The sequence below is a fragment of the Paroedura picta genome, chromosome 5 (assembly GCF_049243985.1).
Source record: "Paroedura picta isolate Pp20150507F chromosome 5, Ppicta_v3.0, whole genome shotgun sequence".
Lineage (NCBI taxonomy): Eukaryota > Metazoa > Chordata > Lepidosauria > Squamata > Gekkonidae > Paroedura > Paroedura picta.
The window spans coordinates 67,748,337-67,770,326 of NC_135373.1; the positions used below are offsets into that span (position 1 = coordinate 67,748,337).

Here is a 21,990-nt window from a genome sequence, read left to right on the forward strand (position 1 = left end):
AGGATCTGTGTGCTGCAAAGCAAAGGGAGGGGTGATAAAGGGAAAGAGCCTCTTAAGGATAGGTGGTTATCTTGTTGATGAAAAAGTGGTATGAAGAGGTGAGAGGGACAGAATTTCACGGACTTATTCAGTATAGCTAATGCAGTCTTCCGCTTGCTGGTCTCTAATACACATATGCTTGGAAAGGAATAGTCTTTCATATATGTTTAGTTTTAAATAATTTCAATCAGCTTCTCTACTCCAATTAATTGTGTTAATAGTTTTGCCAGCTCAGAAGAGTATTTTGCAAATATATCTGAATTTAAATTAAACTTCATGATATATTTTTGTTGTCTGTGTGCCTACTCCATTTTGGGGGGGGGGATTTCCTAGTATATGTTTTAAAGGTGAAATTGTTTTTTCCTTTATTAATCCAGTTTTCATTTTATATCTTCCTATTCATTGTTAATATTTAATGTTAATTGCTGCTTTAGCAGGACAACTTGTGGCCTTCATTGTGAGAAGTACAGAGGCATGAAAGGGTCAGCTAATTGCATAGTACCATAGTTCTTTCTTAATTTTTAGATAAATTGAAACCTATTATATTCAGCTTATACATGCTTGGAATTCAGCTGCAAAGAAAGAGTATGAATTCTGCCTGTTGAGCACAGTAATTAATCCATCATGAATATCACTCTAGGCATAGTAAGATGAAGGGAAAACAAGTCCCTGGCCTGTGATCCATTTGTGCCGCTGACCTTGGAGAGGAATAGAAGTTGCTTGTTGCTGAACTTGAACATCTGATGTGCCACTAGAGATGCACCTGTTAGTTCCCATGTATTTAATCTGGAAAGGCCAGACTGTGGCCTCTGTTTTCTTAGTCGGTAAAATACTTTTTAAAATACATATGGTCTGATCATAAAAGCAGTTATAATCATTTGCATTAAAAGCATGCATGGAGAGCTAAGTGATGTCAACCTTCTGAAACCATCTAGTCTGTGTATTGTTTCATTTCCCATCCTATGTTTTCGTAGCTGCCACCATCGTAGTTTATGTGTTTCTTCCACCACAGAAACGCTGAATCAAGCGCCTCCTTCGGTAAAGCTGGAAGAGGTTATTCATTTAGCAGAGCTCTGCATTGAAGTCCTGCAGCAAAATGAAGAGCACCATTCAGAGGTGAGGATAACGGCATTAGCTGTACAATAAGGCTTGATAGCCACCCTGTACAGCCTCGGTGTGAAGCAATTCTGTCAAGAAACATTATGGTAAAAGCCTCTGACATATGTTAAAGGCAGTTCACATTTGCAGAGCCATAATAGTTTTGAAGGTTACGGAAAGTGAAGTGAAATAAAACTGTACTTGGATCCCCTTGAATAAGCTTCAGATCTAAACATTTCAAAAACCTGCACCAGATCAAGCGGAAGGGAAAGGCAGAGCTATTGCCAGCCAGAGGTCCTGAAATCACATGAAGAATGCAGGTTAATATAAATTATTATTCCCATCATATCTCTCGTTATAAATCCAAGCAAAATAAAACAGGAGTGTGAAGTGTCTATTTCATATATACATTTTTAGAAAGCAAAAGAGGAGATTCTGTTTAATAATACTCTTCTCTAAAGCTGATCCAAGAAGTACTACTGTTCAATTATTTTTCAAAATGTGGGCACAATGTTTTCAGGGAGCCCCTGGGCAGACCTGCTGAAGTCAGTAAGGACACAGAGTATTCATGTACAAGTCCTGTTTATTTTGGTCAGGCAGGAGGCATTCCTAATAATTCATACAGAGGAAACTACAGTAGCTGCTACAGGAACTAAAAATTCCCTTTATTTTACCAAATCAACAAATCAATTTTTGAAATAACTGTTAATAATACTAGTATTTTAAAAAATCTGATTTGCTAGGTTTTTAGTGATGCATGAAACTTCTTGGAAAGAAGTTCATATTATAAAATTTTAAAAACCTTCATAATTTTCTGGGAAAGCAGACAAAATGGTAAACTAAGATATAGTGTCTATAAATATGATCATTCAAAACATCTGCTTTTGCCTCACACTGTCAGTTCTAGATTTTAGCTCACATCTGTCATGTGTGAACTTGTTATGGATATTTTATTTTATATGGCAGAAACAGCTGCTTCAATCATTTGAAATGAATTCCCAAAGGGCATTATTCTGTACTAGTATAACAATTCTGTTATGCTGTAAATAATTACTTGATAATATGTATATGCAAGTTTTTTCTTCTGTTAATGTGCATTCAAAGAAGAAAATAAGTTCAGAGAAGTTCTGAAAATTAATATGTGATCAAAGAGTTACATTCTGATATTTAATTCCACAGGTACATTTTCTTAAGTATTTTTCCTCTCTGTTAGTAATAAAAAATAGAGTTGTGATACTTTTACTCTTATTACTAATAATAGCTTAATGTGGGCAGAATCTAACTTAATAATTTTTCAAAACCAGTATTAATTTGATATAAATATTAATATTTGAAAGTAAGCTGAGACTGCTAATGAAAATAGAGAAATACCTTCAACAATAAGAAGATAAAGCCATAACTTGCTGGCTTCTAATTGATGTTTTAACAGTTTGACTGTTTTTTCTGTTCCACAAACTTCCAAAATGTGGATTTCTACAGGGAAAAGAGGTATGTTATTCATTGCAAACCAAACACTGTATTTTGTATCTATTTGTGGTTTCATGCATGAATCTTTTAAGCTCTTTTCAACATCTGACACAGTTTGCTCTTTGATGGCAATCTTTTGCAAGATATCTCACTGGAGTCTTCCCTTTTCACTTGAATCTGTTTATGTGGATATTGATTGGACTTCCACTTGAGACTGCTTCTGTTGTGGGATCATGGAATGGCCTTATGCATTCACTGTACCATGTGGATAGGATTCTTGGTTATTCCATGCAACATTTGGTAAAATAATCTTGTGGCTCTATTGCTTTCAGTTTTCCCCCACCCCTACAATTAATTGGAGCACTGAATGTAAATGATGTCATGCCATGTGGGGTGAAGAATATAATAATAATTTCAACTAGGTTCAAAGAAGGGGTTCAACCATTACTAACAAAGGAAGTAAAAATTATTTTCTTTATTGATCTATAATCTAAGTAAGTGCATGAAAATATATACACATTTATATATTTGTGCAAGTTCAGTGGTAGAACAGCAGCAACAGATGCTCCCTGGTTCAGGCCCTGGCAATTCAATTAAAGGATGTAAGATAACAAATGCTGGGAAATACCTTTCTTTGCTTGAAATGGGGAGACCCACCATTGATGAAACAATATAGCTGAGTCAATTAAAAGAAACTTTGGTTTTTGAAAAAATCAGGTTTAAAGGTAATGGATTTTTAAAGTTTTAAAATGCAGCATATACACACCCTTGCTGTAGCTAAGTAAAAATGCATTTATTCATTTCTGTTTTCTGTAATCATGTATGGAAGAGAGTACAAGTTGAATTTTTTGATTTTTGTTTACACTACTGTCTTTAAAAAATATTTCTGATTTATGATGCAGGCATTTGCTTGGTGGCCAGATTTGTTGTCTGAACATGCAGAGAAATTTTGGTCCCTCTTTACGGTTGACATGGATTCAGCACTGGAGGCCCAGACACCAGACTCCTGGGATAGTTTTCCTCTCTTCCAGCTGCTAAATAACTTCCTAAGGAATGACTGTAAGCTTTTCCAAGTATAACTGGTTTGGTCTTTGATTATTCCTGCCTTTCAAACGTTAACCATGCTTAGCTTCCAGGATGAGCTGGATTAGAAGCTAAACAAAATATCTTTATCACTAAACATTATAAAGTTGAACTTGCGTGCAGCCAACTCATTCCCTACCTGATTGGCCATCCTGTGAGGTATGCCACCAATAGGGAGAGACCACTCTGCTAATGAGGACCAATTGGTTCAAACTGCACTCTGCCAATGAGGTCCAATCAGATCACATTGTGTGCAGACAGCCAGGAAAAGCCTCTACCTTGGGAATGTCTACTCATGAGTGAGGGCCAATTAGTTTAAATCACACTCGGCCAATTAGGGCCAATCAGGTCAAATTGCAGGCAGACACCCAGGAAAAGCCTTTACCCTGGGAATATTTACTCATGAGTAAGTCATGGCCCTCAGCCAGGATAGTTTAGCTCCAATCAGGAGGGCTCTCAGCCCTGGTATCTTAGCCCAAATCAAGAGGGAACTTAGCCCAAATCAGTCAGGAAAAGCTAATAAGAGATCAGCTCTCCAACTTCAACTCCCTGCTAGTTTCAGAAGATTGCTGGGTGGAAGAGGAGCTGGCTTCAGAGCATGCCATGCTGCCAGTAAGTTGCCCTGGCCTTCTGGCCTCTTTCAATTTGGAGGTCATGTGGGGGAGTGAGGTGCCTCCTGGTGTAGCCTCTGCATGCCTTCTGGAGAGAGGGCTGTGGAATGCCCAGAAACAGCCCCTGCTGGCCCTCTGGGACACAGGGTAGCCAGGAAAAGCCTCTGACCTGGGAATGTATACTCATGAGTAAGTCATGAGATGTTGCAATTTGCAATCTGGAGTGCTTTGGGGGTAGCCATCACAGGGAATAGCAGCAGGGAAAATAATGGTGAAGTGGGTGGAACTCAGAAAATATGGACTTTCCCTTTCCATATAGATAGCAGCTTGGTATTGTTTCAGTCTTTCCAAGACCATCACAACAAAGCAAATTTGAGAGCAATGCCATGGAAGATGGGGAAAGTGTAGATGGGGCACAGAATCACCATGGGGACATGTGAAAGAGGAGAGACACTGTTTCCTAGTAGCAGCATTCCAGTAGCACCTTCCCAGTAGAAGAACAATTACATTTTATACCCTGCTTGTCACTGCCCAAAGGAGTCTCAGAGCAGCTTACAATAGTCTTCCCTTCCTCTCCTCACCATAGACACCCTGTAAGGTAGGTGAGGCTGACAAAGCTCTGAGTGAAACTGTTCTGTGAGAACAGTTTCTAACAGGACTGTGACTAGCCCAAGGTCACTCAACATGAGGAGGAGCAGGGAATCAAATCCAGCTCACCACACCTATGAATTATTGGATGTTTTTTGTTATTAGCAATTGCTGCCACCCATCATTTCTGTTGTTTCCCATCTGGAGCCTGGCATTCATGAACCTCCTTGGGATCCAAAGTGAGGGCTTTTCTCCAGGTTGACTGATCTCTGTTGCCTGGAAATGACCTGCACTTCCAGCAATTCCCAGGTCCCAACCTCTCCCATGTCACAACCTGTCTGCTTCAGAGTTCCTCCACCCCTCCCAAACAAGCCCTTTCATTAGAAGCCTGGAGATGAATTGTCCCCCCTCCAAAACAGCCATTTTTACCTGGGAAGCTGTGTATTATATTCAATATATACATGGATCAGAGCCCTGACACTTTTTAAAAAGAAAATAAAGAACAATGAGGAGGGCTTGGAGCAGAATTGTTCTGTATCCTACCCCCTGCAACTTCATCAACCCTAAGATTGCCAACTCCAACCTAAGAAATTTGGAGATTTTGGTGGTTGTGCCTGGGGAGGGTGGGGTTTGGGGATGGGTTTTACCTAGTGGCATACCATTCCGTTTGCAATCTGAAGCTGCCATTTCCTCTAGGAAAATGGATCTCTGTAATCTAAAGATCAAGTGCACCTGGAGGTTGGCATTATAATCTTTCCGAATGTTGGGGGCGGGGGGGGGGGGAAGGAGAGACTATAGAAGTCTTTTGTGGGTAATTGTGTATAACGTAACTAGTTCCTAAGCTTGTTCAAAGCTGTATAGTGTGTTTTAGCAGTGTTCTAACAAAAAAGTAGTTTGGTGTGATATTTTCTGGTCAAGGGAGCTATTTGGGAATTCCACTAATGCTGTTATAAGAGTAATATTTTTTTTTAAGTATAGGGAAGCTGCTTGGAAAATTTAGGGGAAATCTTTTCTTTCATCACTATTGAAGAGCATTTTCCTGGTCACCCTTTTGTCTCCTAAGGATGCAAGCAAGTGGCAAATGACCATTCAACAAGGATCCAATTCCCAAATGAAACATACCACGTGGAGCTTAATCTTTAATTAACAGAGTTAGCACATTAAGGCTGTTAGAGAGACCATCCCATGATTATAATATTGATGTCACTAGATCTTCTTCTAATGTTGAATAAGAATTGATAGTTCAACCTTTAAGGACGCATTTGACACTGAAGACTTTTGCCTCTTTTAGGAAAAGATAGAATGAGAGCCTTGAATAAATCTGAAAAAAGAGGAACCCTGGATTGGGTTCTCATGAGGATAAAAAGGCTAGTGTTAATAATTAACACAGAGAGTGAAGTGGAGTCAAATTAGCCATAATAGAGCCCAGAGTGACTGGTAAAGTCACCTCTCATTATCAAAAAGCTCATTAGGAAATGAAGAGGTGGAAATCCCACTGGGTTATTCTTGCACTGAGGGCTGTATTGGAGATTATTTTTCAGTTTTCTTTGAAAAGGGAGAACTGTTAGGTCACCATATTGTACACCAGGTTAATCTTCTGCCTTTGAAACATGGATGGTTGGCACCTGCTTGTTGTTCTGTGTCAAGAGCTTTCAATGAATTCTGAATCTGTGAAATGGAAGACTGTTTCTCAATGCACTCAGTTGGAGTAAACTGCCAGCAACTGAGCCGTATAATCTGGCTAACACTGGGAGTATTTAATAAAACTGAGAAGTGGTATTTGTTTGTACAGCTACTGTTGTTAAAATACCATATAAGAAATAGCAGAGGGTGTTGCAATACCAACTGGATTGCAACTGCCTTTACGTTCTCCCCATGTTCTTTTCCAGATTGCAGGGCACTGAAGGGGATCTATCACAGTGTGTCAAAGCCCAGCTATCAGGATTTAGCCAAAATTGTAAAGTACAGCAAATTTGCATCATGTAGATTTGCTGATCTCAGAACGCAGCTCCTTATTTCCATGCACAAGATTTATTTTTTATTTGGTATTCAATAGATTTGATGTATAATGTTTATTTACCCATGTAAATACAATAGTTGGAAGAGCTCAAAGTGAGATCTAAAACCATACATGACATTGTTTTGTTGTTGCTCCTGATCTTTGATCAGAGAGCTATTCTTGTAAGCAAGCTTAGGTCCTCATCTTGGAGATACAATGCATGCCTTCTGTCCTTGATACATCAGTGCAAATTTGTCTTGTCCACTATAAGAGCTGGGTTCTCAAATTAGTATTGTTAATTACTACTGTTAGGGCTAGTTAATTACTTGTTTATACTTCACGTAAACAACTAGTAGTAAAGCCCATTCTGTGCTGCAGTGCAATGGGTGCTAGCTCATGGTTTTGTGCTTCACTTGGAAGCTGGCAATCCTAAGAGGAAGTCTCTGTGTACAACAGTCCTGACCCAAAGCAGTTTCGAGCACACCTAGGAAGTGTTGAATTCCAGAACATGAACCTATTCCTATCTGGCAACCTTACCTTACCTTCTTTCTGCAAGGTTTTCTTGATCTGAGATAGGCCGGGGGTACTATGTGGCTGGTTGGGTGTATCCTTTTGAGGCCCCACTTTCAAAATTGATTCTTATATGCAGCTTTTCTCTACCAGGAGTCTCAAAGCAGGTTACTATCGCCTTTGCTTTCCTCTCCCCACAATAGACACCCTCTGTGGTAGGAGAGAGCCCTGATACTATTGCTCGGACATAACAGTTTTATCAATGCTGTGACAAGACCAAGGTTGCCCAACTGTCTGCATGTGAAGGAGTGGGGAATCAAACCTGGATTGCCATATTAGAAGTCAGCGCTCCTAACCACTATACCATGCTGCCAAGGGACGTCTCTACCATTGTCTCTACTATTGCTGCTCACCTCTAAACTATAAAAATCAGCTCTGCAGGCAAAAAAATGCTGCTTTGGGAGGATGGACTCTGAGGAATTGTGCCATTTTGAGGCCCCACCTCCAGACTTCAAGGAATATTTCCAACCCAGGGGTAGCCAACCTCCAGATGGGGCCTGGAGACCTGCTGAAATTACATCTCCAGAGTATAAACATCAGCTCTCCATGCAAAAATAGCTACTTTGGAGGGTGGATAGGGCTATTGTGTAAAAGAAACATCTGAGGCCCCCCACACAGGTTGTGGAGACAAAACACTTGAGGCCTACTGCACAGCAACCCTCTGTGGTAGGCTCAATGGTACAGAGAGTGGTGGAGAAGAGACACTCATGGTTTGGCTGCATTGTCCCTCCAGCAGGGATGCCAGCCACAGCAGTATTTTAAGTGAGGAGGGTTTTTTCTGTGGCCTCCCTGTCAGCCAGCAGTTAGACAGAATCGGAAAGCTTTCCCCCCTCAAAAGGGATGCACACCCATGCCCACAGACTCCTCCACATTGCTCTTGGAAATGCCTCCCTCCCCTCAGGGGCTGTTAGAGGCTCCCTTCACAGCAGGCCAGAAGGGAAGGGGGGAGGTGTGGAATCCCAAGCAAGAGCAGCAGTCGGCCCAGAGTGGGGGATATTCTACCAATACGTGGCTTCCAAACCTTCAGTGTTTTGTCAAGGTGTACGGTCCAATTTTATGTATATAGAAGCTTGTATATTGTAAGCATATTCAAATGAACTGCCTTAGCTAATGAGCAATCACACCCACCCCAACCTACCTGGGCATGCAATGGCCATTGCTTGGGTGGGCGAGGACCAGGCGCTCAAGGCAAAGGCAGGGCTCACAGCTTGGGCCAGGCCCCAAGGCCAGGGAGCATGAGTCAGTACAGTTGCCAGGCACATGGCTCAGCTTGGCCTCTGGGTCGGGGTCTGCTGTGCGGTGGGTTTTAAAAGGGAGCCTGTAATGCAGTTGCTCCCCACTCGCTTGCCCACTCCCAGGATCATTTGCTCCCTCCCTCAATTCAATGTTGTTTTAATTTTGTCACAGCAGCAGCAGTTTCACTTGAGGATCGGATCCTTTGGGGGCTGAGCGTGTGCCAGCAACCCAAGCTCTGCCTAGTCTTGGAAGCCTCCTTATGAGTGCCAAGTGACAAAGCAGTAGCGTCCTCCACTGCCGCACATTTTGAGGTGGCTGAAGAGGACCCCAATAGAGGCTGACACCTGTGGGATTCCCCTAAGCTTCACCTTCCTGGCAGACCAGAAGGCCTGATGGAGAGGGGGAGCTTGACAGGCATGTCGCTCGGACCCCGCAGGTGAGCCTGCTGTATGGGTTTTTCCCTTCCCATGGGGTTGTGGTCAGCGAAATGGGAGGGTAGTGGGCCTTTGGATCCTCCCCCTGTGTTGGGGCTGTCTTTGCTCATGTGAATGAGATTATGTATATTTAATAAATGCTGTGGCCTTTTGCTAAAATTAATTGGTTTCTATGCTTTCTTGATGCGCTGGTCAGTCCTTCCCTTACCCAGCAATAATATCAAAGCCCTCCTGGATATGTAGAAAGCAAATCTTCAGATCCAGCTTTTGCTATTGCTGAGTAGCAGTGCCCAGTGTATGTTTACACATGTAGAAGTCTTGCTATATTTATATAAGCCCCTACTAGTATAAAGCTTCCACATATCGGGAAAGATTGAAATTATCTTTTTGAGCTACAGAATATAGGAATAACCGGCTGCGATAATATTCAGCTTTTGGGCAACAGTTTTACATGGTACTCTGAATTATTTTCCATGAATATCATGTTTATTTCTCCACTTTAGATACTTATCTATGTGTACCATCTTATATGATCCTGTTTAATATTAGAGAGCCGGTGTAGTGGTTAAGAGTGCGGACTTCTAATCTGGCATGCCGGGTTTGATTCTGCACTGCCCCACATGCAGCCAGCTGGGTGACCTTGGGCTCGCCACGGCACTGATAAAACTGTTCTGACCGAGCAGTGATATCAGGGCTCTCTCAGCCTCACCCACCTCACAGGCTGGCTGTTGTGGGGAGAGGAAAGAGAAGGCGACTGTAAGCTGCTTTGAGCCTCCTTTGGGTAGGGAAAAGCGGCATATAAGAACCAACTCTTCTTCTTCTACTTGTTTTCCTGCTCTTTGTTCCAGTAATGCATCTTGAACACACACACGCACAAACTCACTTTAAGTAGTTTTGGTGCAGATTGATGCAACTTGTTTTGTGTGAAGCTAGCACTGTCCACTTGTAATTTTTCTGCATAAACTACATTGAGATAAATGATAATTTCCCAATGGTATATGTTTTGTTAGAGCTTTTGAGGATACCATTCCCCAGGAAATTATGTCCGGTGATTGTTGTTGTTGTTACTACTACTTCTACTATCCAGTTTTTCTCCCCAGGGTAGGTTGGACTGCGGGTGTAAAACTGGCCCAAGATCAGCCACCAAAGCTTCTGGGGCACAGTGGTGCTTTGCCCTTGTGTCTCCCAGATTATAGTCCAACACTCAATCATTATACCATGTTGGCATATTATATTTAAGTAGGAAGTGAGTTGTCCTCTTTTCCATATAGTGTGTAAATATTGTGAATTTATTATTTATATATTATTTAACAGAAATATCTTCACTGATGCCTGAGAGGAATAGGTTCCAGGATAACAGATGTAGGGAAGTGAGGTGCAAATGAGGTGCTGCTATAGAAAAGACCATCCTTATCCATTGTTCCTCTTAATATTTGTGAAATAGCCCTGCTAGTGGAGAGTGTCCTGGCTGTCTGAGATGGGATAAGGTCAATCAGGGTGTGGCCAGCAAAGTTGGCCACACCCTGATTGGCCCTCCTTCTCCAGCTCCCATCCTCCTTCCCTGGACACTAGCCACTTTGCTCTCAGATGCCTGAGAGAGACACACAGAGACGCAGAGAGCCCTGCCAAACCGCAAACAACCCCTGATTACCTGCTATTACCGGAGAGGAATGGGAAGACGACTGTAAGCCGCTTTGAGCCTCCTTCGGGTATGGAAAAAGCGGCATATAAGAACCAACTCTTCTTCAACTCTTCTTCTTCTATGGCTCCTGCTGCACGGGAGAGAGAGAGACAGACAGAGACAAACTGCAAACGACCCTTGCTTCCCTGCTACGAAGGAGCCCTGGTTACCTCCTATGGCTCCTGCTGTGAGAGAGAGAGAGAGCTGCGCCTGCCGTTGTCCCCTCGGTCCTAGTGTGCATTGTATTCCTGGTTGCAATGGGATTTCTTGCTAGTTTTTTTAATAACCATGCAACTCACCTCAGAGAGTAGGGATATCCAGGGTGATAAAGGTTTTACTAGGCAGGTTCACAAGAGTCTAAGAATTGGTCTTGTAGGGCATCTAGTGCAAACCCCTGCATAATGCAGGAAATCCAGAGTTTTTGGCACTCTGAACTTTCCAGCTTTTTCTAGAAGGCTTCTAGTGAGGGAGAATCCCCCTGCCCTGAAACTGACTCCATTGTCAGGCTGGTTGTTACCATTAGGAGGCTTAACATTTATCCAAAATCTACCGTTTTGTAACTTCCATTAAATCTTGACTCAGAAGAGCACCATACCACAGTGCATGCTCTGCTCATGATTGGCCAACTGTCGTGAGATACCTTTTACATACCAACTGGCAAGCCAGATATTCATGCATCATATATATGTCTTTTTCCAAAATGCAGAACTTCATACTTGTCTCTATAGAATTACATTTTATTAGTTCAAGCCCAGCTTTCCAATTTGTTAAGATTATTTTTAATTTTATTACTGACTTCTGAAGTATTACCTCTCCCAGTTTTGTATCTTGCAAAACTGGCAAGGATTCTTTCACCTCTGCATCCAAGTAATTAATAAAAGTATCAAAAAATGCAGCAGCACTCTCAAGAGCTCCCCCCATCGTGTTCAAGTTCTAGTGATAAATACTTCCAACCAGCAATGAACCCACCTGATAGTACCATCATCTGGCACTCATTTAACAAATTTAACTACGTTGCTAAGCACAGAACCTGGAGGACTTTGCCACATACCTTGGTGACAGTGAGGTAAAGTGCATCCTTAGGTTACCTTTGCATGAGGACATTTTGGACTAGTCAGTTGAAATTACGTGTGTAAACAATTTAGAAGCCAATCAAGATCTTTCAAAATTGGCCAATAATCCTCTCTAGTAAGCAAGCCGTCACAGAATCAGCCTTTCTGTCAGATGGCTATCCAGCCTCTGTTTAAAAATTTCCAAAGATGGAGAACCCACCGCCTCCCAAGGTAGCCTGTTCCACTGAGAAACTGCTGTAACTGTCAGGAACATCTTGTAGACGTTTGCTGGGATCGAAGGGCTTCTTCAAGAGGGGACTTACATCTGCATTCTTCAAGGTAAACAGGATAACCCCTTTCCTCAGAGAAACAGGCCTAACCAAATTGCTAGCTATCCTAGCAGACCATAATAAGCCAAAATAGACAAAGGTCATTCTAAAAGGTAATTTGTCATGCTTCTCTGAGCAGTTAGTCTATTTTATCAGGTTGCAGGTACTGAAATTTACCCAAGGACTATTGACCGGACTGCACTTTGATAGCATTCTACACTTCTCTGGCCGAGAATAACCAAGTCCAAATCAGAGAGAATGTGAACAATTTTGTCTGCAAAATGTCTTGCAAGCAAGTCTCAGCAGGCCCCTGGGTTATCCACATTATCCACTTGAGGATTCAGATGAAAAAGTCTTCTTACCTACTCAGCTGAGCTCTGTTGGATGACTTTACACAGATGCAATGGTGATGGATAAGTGACCCTGCTTGCCTGTCATCACTGCCACAGAGCAGGTACAGAGATGTGCTCTAACTTGTATTCAGTCATTGTCACCAAGAATTTTCATCCATTTGAGCTCTAACAGTTCCCCAAGTTATTCCATTGTCTTCAGGCCCTCTATAAACCATGGAGCAGAACAATCTCAGTAAGAGAAGGGACAGATTGCCTAGAGACAATCATGTCAGTAGCCCAAGGTCAGAGTTCCTAAGTTTAACCAGGGTTGTGACAGGAGTACCAGCCATGTCAATAGGTAATTCTCCAAGCAGTCAGAAAACAATTTGGGTTCATTAGCCTCTGAGGGCAGGCCTCCTCAATTTGTCCCCATCCCAACAGAATATCCTAGTCCATTTGAGTCTAAACCTTACTTGGTGGGTATCTGTGCTCATCTGTTGCAACAGAAATAAACAGGAATCTTGTACTATCTTAAAGACTTAAAAAGATTAGAATAGAATAATAAAATAATAGAGTTTGAATGGACCTTGTACCTTCACAGAATCTGCCTCTCTGTAAGATGGCCAGTTTCCAAAGATGCAGAACCCACCAACTCCTGAGGAAGCCTGTTCCATTGAGAAACCGTTCTGTCAGGACTTTCTTCCAGATGTTTAGATGGAATTTCTTTTGAATTAATTTCATCCCATTGGTTCTGGTCCATCCCTCCAGGGCAAGAGAGAACAACTCTTTTCCTTTCAGCCTTTCAAATACTTGAAGATGGTTATCAGATCCTGTCTCAGTCGTCTCCTCTCCAGGCTAAGACCAAGCTTCCCCAACTTTTCCTAATACGTCTTGGTCTCCAAACCTCTCACCATCTTTGTTGCCTTCCTCTGGACAAGCTCCATTTTGTCTATATCCCTCTTCAACTGTGGTGCTCAAAACTGAATCCAGTACTCCAAATGAGGCTGAACCGGAGCAAAATAAAGTGGTACCATCACCTCCCATGATCTGGACACCATACTCGGTTTGATAGAGCCCAAAATCCCATTTGCCTTTTTAGCCACCAAGTCACACTGCTGACTCATGTTCAATGGTCTACTAAGACTCCTAGGTCCTTTTCACACATACTACTGCCAAGACAAGTCTCCCCCATCCTATATTGGCATATATGGTTTTTCCTACCTAAATGCAGAATTTTACATTTGTCCCTATTTAATTGCATTTTATTTAGTTAAGCCCACTTCTCAAGCCTATCAAGATCATCCTGTATTCTGATTCTGTCTTTTGCTGTGTTTGCTACCCCTCCCAGTTCAGTATCATCTGCAAATTTAATAAGTACCCCCTCTAATCCTTCATCCAAATCAATTATAAATATGTTGAACAACACAGGCCCCAGGACAGATCCCTGGGAAACTCCACTTATCACTTTTCTCCAAGAGGATGCTGAACCATTAACAAGTACCCTTTGCATATAATCAGTCAACCAGTTATCGATCCACCTGACAGAATTAGGATCCATACTGCATTTTACCAACTTGTCAACAAGAATATTATGTGGAACCTTATCAAAAGCTTTACTGAAATCCAGATAAACTATGTCCACAGCATTCCCCTGATCCAGCAAGGTAGTCACTTCCTCGAAAAAAGAGATAAGGTTGGTCTGACATGACTTGTTCTTGTGAAACCCATGCTGAGTCTTGGAAATCACAGCTCTGTGTTCCAGCCGCTCAAGGACTGACTGTTTCATGATTTGTTCCAAAATTTTGACAGCTACAGATGTCAAGCTGATGGGTCGATAGTTATCTGGATCCTCCCTTTTCCCTTTCTTGAAGATGGGGACAACATTTGCCTGCCTCCAATCATCTGGCACCTCACCTGTACTCCAAGAAGTGTCAAAAATAATGGACAGAGGTTCAGAGGTGCAAGTTCTTTTAGTACCCTTGGATGCATCTGGCCCAGAAGACTTAGTTTCATTTAAAGAAACAAGGTGTTTATGGACTGCCACTACAGTGATCCTAGGCCACCATTCCCATCTCCCCTGTTGTGATACGTTTTGCCACTTTGAGCATTATTTTCTTCACAAGAGAAGACTGAGTAGAAATAGGAGTTCAGCAGTTCAGCCCTCTTCTCATAATCTGTTATAATTTTACTTTCTTGCTCTCGTAGTGGTCCTACAGTGTCCCTATTCTTTTTCTTACTTGAAATATAACTAAAGAACCCTTTTTTGCTATGTTTAGCATTTCTCCCTAGCCTAAGCTCATAATGAATTTTAGCTTTTCTAACACTCTCCCTACAATCATTGGTTATTTGTTTATACTCTTCCTTGCTAATAAGGCCTTCCCTCCATTTCCTAAATGGCTCTTTTTTATTCCTCAAATCATTGACCGCTGCTTATGGTGCAACCTTGGATTCTTTAGGCTCCTTCCATCTTTTCTTGTCAAGGGAATTGTTTGTGATTAAGCCTTCAGTATTTCAATTGTAACATAGGATGTTAATTTTAAAACACTTGTTTGTTTGCACCTAATCCAGTACAGTTCTACCCATGGTAAGGTTGTTGCTTGAAATATCTTTTACCATGATTCCACCAAATCCGCTTTCCAGAGGAGAAGAAAACTAAATCAAATAAATGACTCATCAAAACTTTGATTTAGAGTTTGGGGGGTTTTAATTCCATTTCATACCCTTGTGTGGTCACTGGTACCATATAAATAGTTCCTACAAACTATTTCAGTAAACTATTAGCAAAAAAAAAAAAAGAATATACATTGTTGTTGTTAGGTACAAAGTCATGTCCGACCCATAGTGACCCCATGGACAATGATATGCTTACTTAATTGGGGGAAAAAAACATATAAATGTTAGGTTGCCAGGACAGTAATTCTCTTTTTCTTCTAGGCCAAGGATTTGTGTATTTTATCAATCTGAAGTCAGATAATGGATGAAATCAATTGGCAAGTATACCATTAGCTGCGAGGAGAGGTGGGTTCTCTCTTGGAAGCTGGGCATTCTTTGCATGCTGTAGTGGAGTGTTCTGCACTAATGTTACCATATTGAGCCACTCCACAGCAGCTGAATTGCTGAAGGCCAAACATAAAAAGACTTACCTTAGTGTGAATGTTACCATAACATGTGCTTCATGAGTAAAGGTGCAAGTTGGATAAAGTATTCCCTTGTTATAATGAAATCCTTTCTGTTAAACCATATGGCATGATAATAAACCTTATACTCTGATGCACATCTGTCTGTTTTGAGTTCAGTCTATGCTGGCATGTCATCACTGGTAAGAAATCTATGTAAGCTTAGATGAAAAATCTTTGAGTGTTATATATATTTTTGAATTTTTTAAATTGTAATTTTACTTTACATTTATCTGCAGCCATGGGTGCCAGTCAGGTTATAAGTGCTCTAAATCAATGTTGCTCACCTTTTTAAAAAATAGTTTTTTAGTAAAGATTTTCATTAATAAAACATAGGATGAAACAAAACCCTGGGGTAAAATTCAAAAAGGGGGAGGGAAGAAAAGTAAAGCAAAATACAAAATAATGTTGACAGTGTGCATCTTTTTGAGCCTGCACACACTTTGGGAATTTTCAGGGGTGGAGCCAAATACAGTACCTCCCTCCTCACTTTGCAGAATAATCTCATGGCAACCATGCTGAAATATGAGGCTGCCTTATTTAGCCATTGCTAAATGTCATTGCTTTGGCCATTATTTTGTCAACATTCTCATTATTTGTATTTTGGTTGGCAGCATTGTCCAAACACTGGAAGGAGAGCAAGCCTGGAGAAGGAGGTGGTGGGCATCTACTCCTGAATGCTTTTCTCATGTGACGGCCTAGATCCCAGGGCTCTTAAAACAAGAACAGAGCTACTATCTCCCTTGCCAAAGAAGCTCATATCAGCAGTCTGCCAGTTCTAAATGGGGATGGAACACACTGGCTAAGGAAAGCTAAGCCCCCCCGTCCCGGCTACTCCAAAGTAAAACTGAATCCCAGTGTTGAATACTAAACTGGAGTGACAAATCAAGTTAATATTTTACTGTATTATGGAAGTTGATGAAAATTCTTATTGTTAAAATGTTATGTGTTTCAAACCAAGATGTTGTGCTGTATCATACTATGAATGTTTCAGTATTCCAATGAAAACCATTCTGAGCCATGAGGGGAAAGAGTTGGTTTTTATATGTCACTTTTCTTTACCCAAAGGAGTCTCAAAGCAGCTTACAATCGCCTTCCCTTTCATCTCCCCACAACAGACACCCTGTGAGGTAGGTTAGGATAGGCTGAGAGAGTCCTGATATTACTGCTTGGTCAGAACAGCTCTATCAGGCTGTGACAAGCACAAGGTCACCTAGCTGGTTGCATGGGGGGGGGGGGAGCAGGGAATCAAACCCAGATTATCAGATTAGGAACTGCCAATCTTAACCACTACACCAAGCTGTCTCTCAAGGCCAATTCCATCTGCCAAAGCTTGGGGATCTCAAAATACCTATTCTATTATACACGGATGATGCCACTTTAATATCACAATTTCCTGTTGAACTATGAAAGCTAATAGTCCTTCTCTAACTACTATTGAGAACAATCAACTTTGTAAAGTCAAAGTTATCTGGCTTTACAAGAGAGGTATAAATTGATGTGAGATGGTAATGAATTAGAACAAGTCGTCCTTTAAATATCTGGGGGAGGGGGTAACTTTTGACGCAAATCTAACTTGGAAACCTCTACTGGATAATGACAGTTCTCTCTCCCAAGTACTGCGGGGCAAACCTTGGGCCATTTCACACCCAGAAAATTTAGTGAAAGGGTCTTGCAGATGCTTTTTTTTTATTTTTGATGTTTTACACGACGTCATCAGCATCCAGTGTTCCAGCAGCAAACTGGCAGCTATATCCTCCATTTTAAAATGCTAACTGGGGAATCCACAAAACTGGATTCCCCAGCCTTGTAGCCCAAGTGGGAGGAGAGCAATCGGGAACCACATGAAAAATGGCTGTGCATAACCAAAGTGGCCAGAAGTAGCGTGATGGCATTAAATTATGCACTGTGTATTTATGATTAGGTACATAGGCATAGCAACAGAGAATTTCTACTTTAAAAAAGAAGATTGCTTTCCCTTTAAAGCCAGGAGAAAGCTGATTGGCTGGCTGGCTGCCATGATTGACAGGCAGGGGGAGACTCACTGATCTTGCGAGTCCCTCTCTGCAGCCATTTTAATCAGCCGTGTGGAGTGCCTGAAAGTGTGGGAAAGTGGGAGAAGAACATGAGAAAGTGAGGAGGTGAGATATGGCAGGAAGCGCATCTAATGTGAACATGACACTGGTACTAGAGCTTGTAATAAATCCATATGCCAGTTTTGCTGCCAGATACATTTCAATAATACAATCACTGGACCTAACAACATCACCCACACCATCAAAGGCTTATTCACTTGCTCATCTTCTAACATTGTATATGCCATTAAATGCCAACAATGCCCCTCTGTTCTCTACATAGAGCAAACAGGTCAAACACACCACCAAAGAATTAATGGACATAAGGCTGACATAACCCAGACCTGGAGTACTGGCATGTCCTCACCCCACCCACACCCAAGCCACTGGAACTTGAAAGAATATTCTGCAAACACACATTTACTAAACACTGCCAGTCACTGAAGGCGCTAAGGGGAAGGCCTACACTCTCATTTGGAGTCCTGTACATGAATCTGAACCTGTGTGGAGACTGGGATGGGGGTCATAGTCTCTGACTGGCAAGTCTCTGATTGGCAATACATAGACTGTTCCATGTATTGTTCTTATGTTATTATGTAAACCGCCCTGAGCCCCCGGGGAAGGTGGTATATAAATATAATAAATAAATAAAAAATCACAGGACTGAAAACCCTGTAGGGGAACACTTCAACCTTCCAGGACATTCAATAAGGAACCACAAAGTAGCTGTTTCATTGTAAAGAAACATCAAGAACAGATTAGAAAGGGAGACTGCAGAAATGCAAGTTATTACAGCACTCAAAACAATAGCATACCCTGGACTCAGCAAGGACATTGTTCTGTTTTTTTATCTCACTATACATTCTAACCTTATTCAACTCTTATATCCAATTCCTTACTATCCCCTCCTCTTTTTATTCTATTTTATTTGGGACAATGTGACAGTAATGTGATGTAAGTAGTCTGTAATGTAATTTCAAATCTAACTGGTCTCAGGACAAGGTAACTTGCCAGCACAGCTTGTCACTTGCAGGGATGCTTCCACGCTTGGGCAGAGATGGATGGGGCAAGCAACTAGTCTCTTTTAATTATGTCTTTTCACAACTGGGAAAGTGTCTGACATTAATTACTAACATGAGCAGTTTTATTTCTCCCATGTTTTTGTGAACGCCAACTGAACTCAAAAGGACTGATTAGCAGTTTTAGCAAAGAATTATCATATGGAATCATATGACTTAATTTGGATACAGTGAGACATTTTACTAATTTGCCACTGATTTACCTTTTCTATATATCTGTACTCTCATGATTCTTGTTACATTTTGTCTGAAGAAGTGTTGTTGTTAGGTGCGAAGTCGTGTCCGACCCATCGCGACCCCATGGACAGTGATCCTCCAGGCCTTCCTGTCCTCTACCATTCCCCGGAGTCCATTTAAGTTTGCACCTACTGCTTCAGGGACTCCATCCAGCCGCCTCATTCTCTGTCGTCCCCTTCTTCTTTTGCCCTCGATCGCTGCCAGCATTAGGCTCTTCTCCAGGGAGTCCTTCCTTCTCATGAGGTGGCCAAAGTATTTGAGTTTCATCTTCAGGATCTGGCCTTCAAAGGAGCAGGCAGGGCTGATCTTCTCTAAGACTGACCGGTTTGTTCACCTTGCAGTCCAAGGGACTCGCAAGAGTCTTCTCCAGCACCAGAGTTCAAAAGCCTCAATTCTTTGGCGCTCGGCCTTCCTTATGGTCCAATTTTCACAGCCATACATTGCAACTGGGAAATACCATAGCCTTGACTAAACGCACTTTTGTTGGCAGGGTGATGTTTCTGCTTTTTAGGATGCTGTCTAGATTTGCCTGCACATCTAGAAGTGTAAATGCACATAAAAGCTCACACCTTGAATAAATCTTTGTTAGTCTTAAAGGTGCTATTGGTCACAATTCTGTTGGAAATCTCAGTGTAAAACTATGATAGCATTCTATGCCAGATTTCTCAGATACCAAAATTTGTGGCTGGTAGGCAGATTGGAACTCTGTCTGCATTCTGTTGAAGCTAGAGCTTAGGCTAGAGCGTTAAATCTGAAAATGACAATAGTGTTTCTGGAGGACAAGAGTTTCTCCAATTCTTGGAATCAGTCTATAGAAGAAAAATTAAGAATTGGGGGGGGGGGGGGTTCATGGGTCCAGAGAATGTATTTTTGGCTCTAGTATAGCCTTTAGCGCTGAAGACTATTAAGCAGCTGATTGTGGAGATTGATAATAATAGTAATACCTGCCTGTCTAGATGTGTTTGCTCTTCTCTATATGTGCTCTTTGCAATACCAAAATATCTGCTCAGTCCCTCAGTTCCAATAGATGAGTAATTATGTTTGCAAGATTAAATGTACTATTGTCTGCATTTTCTGAAGGAAATAGGGATACCATTCTCAGACAGAAACAGCAGTTCTTGTTTAGACAAGACAGAAACTATGACCCGTGATCTTTTTGAATGTACATTGTATAATGAGGCTAGAGAGCAATGGATGAAACCCCTTATACAACAGTGGAATGATTCTCATCCAGATATTTTAGTTACTACGTTTCTAATAGATTCTAGATTAGAAAACATTATTTTAGTTAAATTTTTTGCTCTGGCCATAAAAATTCAGGCAGCCAATAACAGGACATCCTAGAATAATAGAGTTGGAAGGGACCTCGTAGGTCATCTAGTCCAACCCCCTGCACTATGCAGGACACTCACAACCCTATTGCTTATCCACTGTAACCTGCCACCCCTTAAGCTTTCACAGTATCTTTACTGTGAAAAAAGCACAGTATCTTTGCCATGAAAACTCTATGGACAGTTCCAAAAGGCAAAACGATATGACACTGGAAGATGAGCCCCTCAGGTTGGAAGGTGTCCGATATGCTACTGGGGATGAGCAGACGGCTAGTACGAGTAGCACCAGAATGAATGAAGCGATTGGGCCAAAACCTGCCACCCCCTTAAGCTTTCAACGAATCAGCCTCTCCGTCAGATGGCTATCCGGCATCTGCTTAAAAATTTCTAAATATGGAGAACCTACCACCTCCCAAAGAAGCCTGTTCCACTGAGAAACCACTCCAATTGTCAGGAACTTCTTCCGGATGTTTAGACGGAATTTCTTTTGAATTAATTTCATCCCATTGGTTATGGTCCATCCTTTCGGGGCAAGAGAGAACAACTCTGCTCCATCCTCTATATGGCACCCTTTTAAATACTTGAAGATGGTTATCAAATCCCCTCTCAGTCATCTCCTCTCCAGGCTAAACAGACCAAGTCCCCCCATCCTTTCCTCATACGTCTTGGTCTCCAAACCCCTCACCCTCTTTGTTGCCCTCCTCTGGACATGTTCCAGTTTGTCTACATCCCTCTTCAACTGGGGTGCCCAAAACTGAACACAGTATTCCAAGTGAATATTTTACATCTGTTGTGTCCATCGCATAGTATATTAAAATCCTAGCTGTTCCTGTCAAGATGGGAAGCATCCCTACATTTTATGTTGATATTTGATGATGTGAAGGAAGAAATGTTGTAAGGTTGTACACTGCTTTGCTTGTTTGTAATGTAATGGTCTTGGTTTGCATGGTCTCTTGTCTCCATTCTATTTGCTCTTCTGTAGCAGCTGAATAGCAACACCTGCCATCCTGCCCATGAGGTTTGATTAAGCAATTTCCTTTGAACTGGGGATTACAAGAGGGCATTGCAGTAAACAGTCATTAAGCTGAAACATCCACAAAATGGTTACAGTGGAACTTTTCTTTTGTGTTGTCTTTCATAGAATCATAGAATAATGGAGTTGGAAGGGACCTCCTAGGTCATCTAGGACAGTGGTCCCCAATGTTTTTATCACCGGGGACCGGTCAATGCTTGGCCATTTTAATGAGGCCCGGTGGTGTAGCTAGTCTTTTGCTGAGGGACGTTGCCGCCACCTGAGCCCCTGCTCCACTTGCTTTCCCACCGCCGCCCCTGACTTCCTGCTGCCCACAGCAGCTGCGCAGTGCCACACCGAGGGGGAGCCCCAGCCATGGCAGCCGCTGGAGACCATCAAAGGTGAGCCAGCGGCTGAGTGGCAGGGCATCCCCAGAGGCAGCAGCTGGGAAGGAGGACAAGGAGGAGCTGCCGCCCAGTACCAACTGATCCACGGACCGGTACCGGTCCCCGGACCGGGGTTGGGGACCACTGATCTAGGACAGTGTTCCCCAACCACTGG

At 42.0% G+C, this 21,990-nt stretch overlaps 1 protein-coding gene across 14 annotated transcripts in view; it reads left to right on the plus strand.

The window, feature by feature from the left end:
- Nucleotides 1-21,990, plus strand: part of CADPS2 (calcium dependent secretion activator 2) — a 385,311-nt gene that overhangs the window by 261,359 nt on the left and 101,962 nt on the right. For all 14 annotated transcript variants that reach the window (XM_077338372.1, XM_077338377.1, XM_077338370.1 and 11 more), the window contains 2 exons: nt 1,052-1,155; nt 3,507-3,663. In XM_077338372.1, the coding sequence (XP_077194487.1) occupies nt 1,052-1,155; nt 3,507-3,663 (261 nt within the window). The remainder of the gene's footprint in view (nt 1-1,051; nt 1,156-3,506; nt 3,664-21,990) is intronic.